This window comes from Perissodus microlepis, chromosome 19 (genome assembly GCF_051167445.1).
Source record: "Perissodus microlepis isolate ML-2025 ecotype Zambia chromosome 19, ASM5116744v1, whole genome shotgun sequence".
NCBI lineage: Eukaryota > Metazoa > Chordata > Actinopteri > Cichliformes > Cichlidae > Perissodus > Perissodus microlepis.
Genome location: NC_140479.1, coordinates 12,544,980 through 12,555,016, shown reverse-complemented (window position 1 = coordinate 12,555,016; position 10,037 = coordinate 12,544,980). Strand labels below are relative to the sequence as shown.

Here is a 10,037-nt window from a genome sequence, read left to right as displayed (position 1 = left end):
GCTTTGTCCTGCGTACCCGCCCCCAAGCAGCAGCCAGCCCTCCTGCTCTGTGGCGACCGTCCATTTCCCTCTGTTCCCCCGTAGCGTTAGCAGACCCGCTGTTGGAACTCCGCACAGACATGGTGAGTATTTTAACCAGCCGTGCCTTGAGATGTGTGTGGATTTAAGCTGTGCGAACTTGACTGGAAGCCAGATGCGGGGTTGAAATATCTCCGTAGTAGAGCGCTCAGGGACGGATGTTAATACTGTGGCGGTACTAGACAGAGACCCTTCGGGCGGAGCAGTTTATTACCACCGCGGCTCCCCCCCCCCCCCCTTTTTAAGAGCCCACTCTGTGAAATTGCAGCCGATTTTGGTGCCGTAAGCACCCTCACAAACTGAGAACTGAGAGGTAGTACTCGTTACAGGTGGCCACAGTTGGTAGTTGTGGTAGAGCTTTTGGCTGGTTAGCATCACAGCTAACAGTGCCGATAGCCTGATTTTCCGGTGGGTTTTTTTTTCTTTTTTTTTAGTAAGGATGTAAGGATGGCTAATTTTCTCAGGAGGAGAGTTGCCTCTCTCTGCTGATTATTCTGAGACATGGAGCTGTAAAATAAAGGTGCACATCTGCCCTCCATGTTCAGACCATTTATGTAAGGGTGCATATTTTCATAGGCGTTAGCTTAACAGTTGTAGATAAGAGCTGTCAAAGTCCAACGTGTAACCATTGTAAAAGCCGCTGACAGTCCTAATTAGGCCAGAGGTTATGGTGTACATACATGCATACGCTTTGTGTAGAATAAAACGTGTTTGACCTGTTTGACGTCACATTTTTAAGTACAGATTGATGATCCTAGATGAAAAGTCTGGTCTGCAGTGGATGCACACTGCAAGCACCATGTTACACTATTTATACTATTTAAACATGCACATACACCACTGTTCCTGGGTTGTGTGTCCATGAATGCACTGTGCCAGTCTCCAGGGGAGTGGTAGCATCCCACCCAGGTTTGTCGTTTATAGCTTGTGGAGTTTCTTGCTTACACATTCAGGACCCTATTGTTAAGTATAAAAATTCATCCTTTTGTAGCTCATATTTTTGTTCAGTGTGTATTTGATGTCATGTTTTTAAAAAACATTTACTGAAAAAACATTTTTGGTTAAAGCACATAAATGCACCTAAACCTCTCTGGGTGGCTTTTAGTGTTGTAACTTGCCTGGTTATGTTTTTACTGCATACCCTAACCAAATACCCCTTATTACCTAAACCTAACCGAGTTCTCTTTGGTGTCATAACTTCACCAGGTGGTTTTTAAGAGTGCCATAACCTAACTGGTAACTAACCAGGTACTACTACCTGACCTTAAAACAGTACCTTAACCTAACCAGGTAGTCTGATGATAATTAATAACATATTTAAAATAAAACTGTAAACATTTCTTTCTGTTATGACTGGCTGTGGTTTCTAGTGTGAAGAGTGAAATTATTTACACCACCACCATTCCTCCATCTTCCAAGTTTTGATATATATATATATATATTGCCCTTCAATAATGGAAAATATTTCTCTCGTGAATCTTTACATATTGGTCCGATCAGGTAAAATTATGTCTACAAATAAGATTAAGGTGTGGAACTTCCAAGTGTAAAGTCTATAATAAAGCTAGCATGTGTCTAAGCTTCAAAGAGAGGAAGTCATGGAAGACATGGTGGAAGAGGAAGACATGCAACCATAAACTGCTGCCTAAAAATATAAATATGCATGATATAATTATGTGAGGGGCAAAAAACAAAAACCCCAGACTCTTAACAGTAGTGCAGGTAATTAAAGTTCCACTTTACCTGTTGTAGCAGCTTTTGTCCTGGTTAGCACTACAGCAGGGAAGTCAAACTCATTGCACATCGACTGGGAGAGGTTTATGCCCTACTTGGGTGGGCCGGTTTTGAGTGTTCCTAGGCCTTACGTTTCATATTCCTGCTCTGCAGTAGCACATTTAAAGTTGGTGTTAGATAATTGTTGTTGGAGCTTCTCTCATTTGAATTTTTTGGATTGGCTACAGGGCTCTGAAGTTGGCTTTTTATTTTTATTTTTTCTGTAGGAATAAGCAGAAAAACAACTCCTTACAGAAGGGGAGCGTTTGATTTTTCAGCTTGTTTTTATTAGGGCTGCATAATGGATTAATTAGTAGTGTTTGTTTAAAAAAAAAGTGTTTTGACACAGGAGATGTAAAGCTCTGTATCTGTGTGTGTATTTACTGTATTAGACATACAGAGAACAAGCGTGCAGATGTTGACTGGCGTTCTTCAGCCTGTAGATGAGAATATAGTTTACTCTGGCTGTTCTTCATAATGTTTATTTTTGTCATTGTGAGATTATGTCCAAAAAAAATTAGTCATCTGAGAGATGCCTGCATCTGAAAAGGAACACAAACCAACAGCCTTCAGGTTCAAGGTGCACAACTGTTATTTCAAGCTGCCCACCTGGCGCTGATCAACCCTCTAAGAAAGAATTTTTGAGGGGGAAAATCGCTTCAGGTCCTGAATGGTTCAAGTTAGTCGAATGACCCCCAGTGAAGACTGTTGGCTTTATCTTAGATTTGACATTGTTAATGTTTGTTTCAGTCTTGCTTCTGATTGGTTGATGTAATTCAAGCTCCAGAGTTTGTACTTTAATTATCTAGTCCCCGAACCTAATAATGACCTCTAAAAGCTGCTTTACAAGGCCATTTCCTGCGGGGGAAATTACCCTGTGGTTAGTTTGTGGTTGCTATAGCTACGTACGTGAGAAAGTTGACACAGGAAGTAGGCTGAAGCTGTACTTCCTTGTACTTCCTTACATATGCAGGATTCGTTTAAAAGCAGACAGACTTGTCTTGCGTGACATGTCCATCGTGACTCCACTTTAACTGTCAAAGTACAGGGAACAGAAGCTGTTGTGTTCAGCTTTAATCAAAGCCATCTGCACGGAGTTTAATTTTACATTTCAGAATAATACCCATGGGTGCTGTAGAAGGAAATCATAGAGCCCTCATACTTGACGCGGCTCTACTGCCAGGCGCCTTGAGAGGAATTTGGCCTGGATATTAGAGGTGTTAGCAGCTTGTTAACCATTGCTCGGCCTGACACAGATCAGTGCCATCATTAGTGTCCGCCTTTCCCTTGGGTCACATGAGTACACAGCATATTTTGATTCAGATATCAGTGCTTAAAATTAGGGCTGTGCAATTGATCATTTTACCATTTTAGTTTCAGTTCCAGGTTTGGCTTCCGGCAGTTTTTATTATTAAAACAGGATCATGTAGATAGTGCTGTTAATGTGCCTGACCTCTCGCTTTCCCTTTGAGCATATCCACAAAGTTCAAGGAAATCTACTTTATTAAAAAATAGATTTCTAATTAATTAACCAGTCTGCAATTGTGCTAAATAATTAGGGCCTTAATATCATGATAATATTTTTGTATTTGTATAACTTTTATCTAAACTACCATTTCTTCCCATGAACACAATAAAGTTCATCCAAAAACAAATATAAAGATGATAAGATCTTTCACGAGCAAAGCAATGATGAGGTCAGGCTTGATATTGTCGTCCTAGTGAGGATTATAGCTTATTAACCCAATACCTGTATCATATTAATGGAATGGAAAACTAAACAAATGAACAGGATGCATGTACTATTGTTGTTCCCCCTTTGCAAGCTACATGTTCATTGTAGAAGACGTAGTAATCAATTACAGGCACTCTTATCGTTATTTATGACCCTTGTGATTCAAAAGTGCAACTGAATTCCCTAAAGCTGTATAGATGTTGATAGTCTTGGCACCTTAGACAGTTTATGTAGTAAGTTTAATCTAGAAACAAACTGAAAATTAAAAAAAATCCCATCTGCATTGAGGAGAAGGTGTAAGTTTGGCCTGCTTTGGGGACAAATTAGTAAGTGGAGAAAGGGGAACTTCCCGAGGGGTCCACCTGGTGTGAACCATGATGCTTTGCAGGAGGTCAGATGACTAGCCAACCGATCCTCCCTGGGAGCTGCAAATGTAGCAGTGAGATGACAGGTGACAGATTAGCATATACATGTGGAGACACACACACACACTGAACTCTCATGACCTCCCCCCTGGTCTGGACCCCGTTACTCTCACACACCTAACGTCAATTTTACTGACAAGTTTCACTGACCTCCTCCAGCCTCGATTTCTTTGTTCCGCTGCTCTTCATGTGTTGAGCCCCCGCAGGAGGTTTTGAATGTCCATGTGTCGGGGAGGCTGAAACACTGCTAAGAGAGGGGTTCTCCAAAGTTGTTGGAGGCAGTTGAAGCCAGGGAAGAACGGTGCCTGGTCACTTGGATAGAAAGCTTGGCTGAGAGACTGACACACAGGAAAACGTCAACAGGTGGAGCAACTTTTCCATCAACCTGGCTGGTCAGTGCCAATCTGCTGACTCTTTCTGCTCTGGGGAAAACTTCTGTCATCCATCTACACTGGAATGACTGAAAGACGAGACGACTGATGCATCCGTCTGCCCATCCAGGACAACTAAAAACATCTTTTAGCATCTTATAATCCATGTTCCTGAATATGTAGCTATTCAGAAACATGGCAAAGTCTCCTCCTTCCATCCTTTCTGCCAATCAGAAGCGACGGATAGATGTCTAACCATTTTTTTCATCCACCCATTCCTCCCAGTTCCTGCCCTTCCTGCTATCACCCACTCGTTATGCTGCCCAAGAAAATCGCCGTCTACCCAGCAGAGGACGAGCTGGTGAGCTTGTCCACTGTTTATGACCTCCTGGACGAACAGCAGCACTACTATAAAGAGCTGATCCAGCAGCAGGAGAGGAGCTACAGGGCCTTCCTGCAGATGCTGATGGACTCGTCATCAAGCCGCATGGATGGCCTTGTCAGAGAGATGCAGGACCTGAGGAACTGCCTGCAGAGAACCAAAGCCGAGCTGGCTGAAGTAAAAAAGCAGGGCGTCCAGACCAGCAAGCAGGCTGAGTGCCTGGCTGAGGGCTTGGTGATGGTGCGGGGAGCGCTCGATGGGCTGACCATGAAAACTGGAGGAGGTGGTGGTGGAGCAGGAAGAGGTGTGGATCTGAAGCAGCGCAGAGGGCCTGGAGGGTTAAGACTGGATGGAGGAATAGGAGGTGGAGGCAGGGATGTGAAAAAAACAGAACCAAAAGCAATGAAGCTGGTGGCAGACCTAACAGATATCCACTTTGATGATATAAAGGTTGGATTCAAGTAATGAGATCCCTGATTAATCCCCACATTTTCTTCCTAATGTCATTATCAAAAGCCTTGAAGCCTTGTCAGTGTTTTTGTTGATGTTGTGTGGAGTTTGTCTTTCTTTCTTTCTTTCTTTCTTTCTTTCAAAGTAACATAATCCTGGAGTTTTAAAATGGGGCTTTCAAAATAAGGAATTTTAGATCACTAAATGACAGTAAAAGCAGTAAGTTATGGTAAACTGTGAAGATGATGACCGAAGATGAAGAGTTCTGCCAGGCAAAGCTTGCATGTCACAAGTCGACCACAACAAAGTGCTTACAGAAGCAGTTCTCACCACTGTTTGTGATGCCTGATGAGGCAGTATCTGATTAATCTCAATTTAAAAGATAATCAAGTCTCATTAAAAGAAAAAAATGCTTAGTTTGTTGAACCAAAACGATTGTATTGGATTTCTTTTTTTTTTTTCTTAATCAATCTTGGTAATAACGTAGCATATTAATTCACTCTTTGGTGTTTTTGTTTTGTTTTTTTAGGCTGACCAACTAACAGAAGAGCAGATTGCTGGTAAGGTGATGCCATAAAAACACTTCTAATTTTATTCGCGTCTTTACAGCTGCAGTGTAAATGTCCTTTCTTCTTCTCTTCGTTTGCCTGTTCAGAGTTCAAGGAGGCCTTCTCCCTGTTCGATAAAGACGGAGATGGTACCATTACCACGAAGGAGCTGGGCACTGTCATGAGGTCATTGGGTCAAAACCCGACCGAGGCAGAACTCCAGGATATGATCAACGAGGTGGATGCTGACGGTACGCTGCTGTCCTCCCTCGACACGGGGGAAGGATTCATCTGTCTAACTTGTCTTTTTTTAAATAACCCTTTTATCAATGATGAGTCATATTTACCTCCTACTCCTAGGCAACGGGACCATCGACTTCCCCGAGTTCCTGACAATGATGGCGAGGAAGATGAAGGACACTGACAGTGAGGAGGAGATCAGGGAGGCATTCAGAGTCTTTGATAAGGTGGGCCTGGTTTAAGTGTTTTTCATACATATTTTGACGTATGAATGCTGCAGTCAGTATAACAGCTGCGTCAAGGCACTTTGCAAGGTATCAGAACACTCCAACAATCGGTGGCACTCGCGGTCTGATTTCTGATGGTTGGGAATTTATGAAAGATGGCATACTATGCTGCTTTTCCTAGCAATTTCCAGTCACTGGAAACAAGAGAAATTGTGTAGGTCTTTATAGATTTCCTGTTGATAAGAAGAGTAGAAAAGAGCTGGTAAATTCTTGTGGGAAAAAAAACTTCCATACGAGCCCTCGGTGCGTTCTCAGCACTCGTCCCGATGCATTTGAAGCATTTCAACGACTCGACTTAAGTCTGTGTGGGGAAACTGACTCGCCTCATGTCATATTCAAAGCAGGAAGTCAGAAATAGGAATGAAGGAAGTGGCCAGTCAGTTTTCAAAATAAAATATCCTTTTCATAACAACACTTCTGATATGAAGCCACAGCTCCTCACTGTAAATGACTCTTAACTAATCCAGCGTGCTCCTCGTTGGAGGATGTGGTGAAGAGTAAAACGTGATCTTTTTTTTGATTTGACCTCCTGCCTCACAAATCCAGAGTAGATATGCAGAGAAACACTGAAATGGCACGCGTGTTGGTCTGATCACTTTTCCCCATCTCTTTGTCAGGATGGAAATGGCTACATCAGTGCAGCAGAGCTGCGTCATGTGATGACTAACCTGGGAGAGAAGCTGACAGATGAGGAAGTAGACGAGATGATCAGGGAAGCAGACATCGACGGGGACGGACAGGTCAACTACGAAGGTGAGCTTGGTCATGAGTGTTATTAGAAGCTCCAGAGCTCTGATTGGTCCTGAGGCTTGCTGTGTTATAATTCCTGATGGCTTTTCTTTCTCCGCCTCTTCGTTCTCCACAGAATTTGTCCAGATGATGACCGCCAAGTGAAGTGGGCTCGCATTAACGACAAAGAATCCGTCAAAAGTTTCACTTACCTCTTATTGCAAAAATCTACATTTAATCATACTGTTCTGTATCAACAACTTAAACTGAATGTTCAAAATCTCAGATCTGTCCATATTAAACAAGTACACAAAAAGGAAAAAAAAATTTAACTGAATCTGCATGTACTGGCTTGTACCCCCACCTCTCTGTCCCACTCCCCTCTCCCATCTCAGCGCCGAGCTGCCCAATCAGATCTCAACTCAACAGCCGAGCGGTCGCCGCGCAGCTGGCTTCCTGACGTCACTGCGATGTTTCGGGACGGCCGATCGCCTTTCTTCCTCGACTTCCTGTCTTCTTTCATTTCTCTTCTTCATGCATGAGGCTTTTCGTGGGTTAGCGTCGAGAGCACAGCAGGAGAAAGCAGTCGGTGGTCCTCAGGTCGGCCTAGGAGGTGTTGGTTAGCTGAGCGAAGGAAGAAGCTTTCACAGTTTGCTTACCTGAGTGAAGTCAGATATTTTTAAGAAAAGCATAAAAATAGAATAAATAAGAAGTCATTTTAGATCTTGTGTTTCGGGCATGTCACTTTTCCTTCGTGTGTTCACCTTTTGTTCAAGGCGGGGTGACGATTTTGAGCCATGTTGGGCGGCGAGTGTGTCGTAGGGTTTCAGGGCGGTTGGTTAAAGATGATCGACGTACACAAGCAGCTTTTGACGCAACATTCAGTAAACAAATGGTTTTAGATTAACAGGAATCGATGAAAGAATAAAATGTCATTGCCTCAAATGCTGTGTGCGTACACGAGTTCACTTTAGTGGGGACGGGGGTCGGTGCTTTGCGGTGTTTCTATCTTCTGTTTGTGCGTGTGCGTGCGTGTGGGTGTGTGTATGGGTGCGGCGAGGCCCGGCCCAGTCCAGCTGTTCTGTTTGGTTCAGTTGATCTGCATTCCAAGATGTACATGCTCGTCTTTACATTTTGTTTTTCCAATAAAAACACAAACATGAACTGAGATGCCACTTTGTGTGTGTGGGTTTTTTTTTTTTTTTGTTTTTTGTTTTTTAAAGCTGACTTGTGTGTTTTCCTGCAACTCTGTGGGGGACGTACTGCTTTAAAATGACTCATTGGTAATCGGTGTGATGTCTTACTGTGAGCACAGACTCTGAAACCCACCTAACATATTTTGGGATGAGATTAACAAAAACTACTTTCTGCGAAAGCACAAGACGGTGATAAAAGGATGCAACCATGGACTGTATAAAAAAAAAAAGATGGTGTTTGGGAGCCATATATCGATAACAGGGTGGCTTTATCAACTTACAGTCCCATTATTGGCTAGAAAGTCACGTCAGTTGTTGGCTTCAGTTTGGGATGTTTTGTTTCAGTCTTACTTCACTGACTCGTTAGTAAACACACATTCATTTATTGCCAGACCATTGAAGGTAAATATAAATCCACTAGTGAACCATCCATTCAGTCATCTACCAGTTCTTTGGGCCAGGTCCTACTTCCCTCGGCTGATCCAGGGGAATACAGAGGTGTTTCCAGGCTAGCTGACACATGTTATCTCTCCAGTTTGTCCAGGGTCCATCCCAGTGTCTTAACCCGGTGCCAGCTCTGATATGAGGACTACCAAATGTTTGAGGTCCTCACTCTAATGGATGGAGGGTATTAGCCCTGACCAAAACATTTGTGTTCATTTTTACCATAACTGATCAATTCTGGGTACTATAGGGAGATTTTATTTGCCATTTCCAATCTAAATGCTTCATAGGGCACTGTCACTCCTTTTTAGTGACTCAGATTAGCAGATGGCACCATAGGCTATAGACTAGGCTGCAAAACACAAGGCAAGACCATAGATACTCATGTTAAAATCCCCAACTTAGGAGCAGATATAATCATATAAATAACAGTTCTGACCTCTGTGTATAAGCAAATCACAGCACTGCCTGATGTGCATGGCAAAAATGTGTTTTGTTTTTTTGGTAATGATAGAGTAGTTGTGATCAGCTGGCCACGATAATCCTGTAAATGTAGCAGAAATTTAAGAAAACAAACAAAATCAAAAATGGGAACTAAATGATTAAACCTCCATCTGAGGGGTAGATGAGTAAAATCCTCATCTTCTGCAGTACCCCCATATAAGTCCATCCCTCAGATACTCGCTCCTCACTACATTCTTCTGGCTGTCAGGTGAAAGGCTGAAATATTTATGAGAGCAATCTGGAGCCAGCAGAGCTGAAGGCGAGGGGAGAATCTTCTGCACTGGAAAGCCCGTTATTAATGCTGGAGTGCCAGCTCACTAATAGCAAGCAAAGAGCAGCAAGATGTATTAATACACTTCAGACTGTTACATAACTGCAGCTACTAACTCTGTGTGTGACAGAGGGATACATGGATACATCCAACACCTCCTACACTTCCCCGTCCCCCTGTCTGCTCCTCTGCAATCCCACAATCGCCACCTCAGTCTTAAATATTCAAGATGAAGCTTTTCATTTTGACCTCCTCATACAAGTCGTCTTCATCATGGCTCAAGCCCCCCCTCCCCCCCTCCAATTCCTTCTCCCACTCTTTCCTCCAGCTCCCACAGTTTTCTGCTCCCTCCTCTCGTTCTGTTTTGCCCATCCTGTCCCTGGCTCTGTTGCCTAGCAACAGCTCTTCATCTGCAGACAAGACGTTCTGGGCTATCTGGAAAAGTCCCTCTGACACCCTACACACACACACTCTCACACACATTGCACATTTGCATTAAAGAAATGTTTGTAAGAGTAACAACTTAACGCACTGGAACATAATCATGTTTTTATTTGTTCACAGCTGCATGCAAAAAATAAAAAGCATCACATTTCACTTCCTA

General features: G+C 43.0%; 1 protein-coding gene across 1 annotated transcript; it reads left to right on the top strand.

Annotated features, from left to right (window-relative positions):
• On the top strand, positions 1 to 8,186 carry calm1a (calmodulin 1a). The gene is made up of 6 exons (XM_084914513.1): positions 1 to 122; positions 5,744 to 5,774; positions 5,870 to 6,013; positions 6,123 to 6,229; positions 6,907 to 7,042; positions 7,155 to 8,186. The coding sequence occupies exons 1-6, from the start codon at positions 120 to 122 to the stop codon at positions 7,181 to 7,183; spliced, it is 450 nt and encodes a 149-aa protein (XP_084770639.1). The 5' UTR covers positions 1 to 119; the 3' UTR covers positions 7,184 to 8,186.
• The last annotated feature ends 1,851 nt before the right edge of the window (positions 8,187 to 10,037 follow it).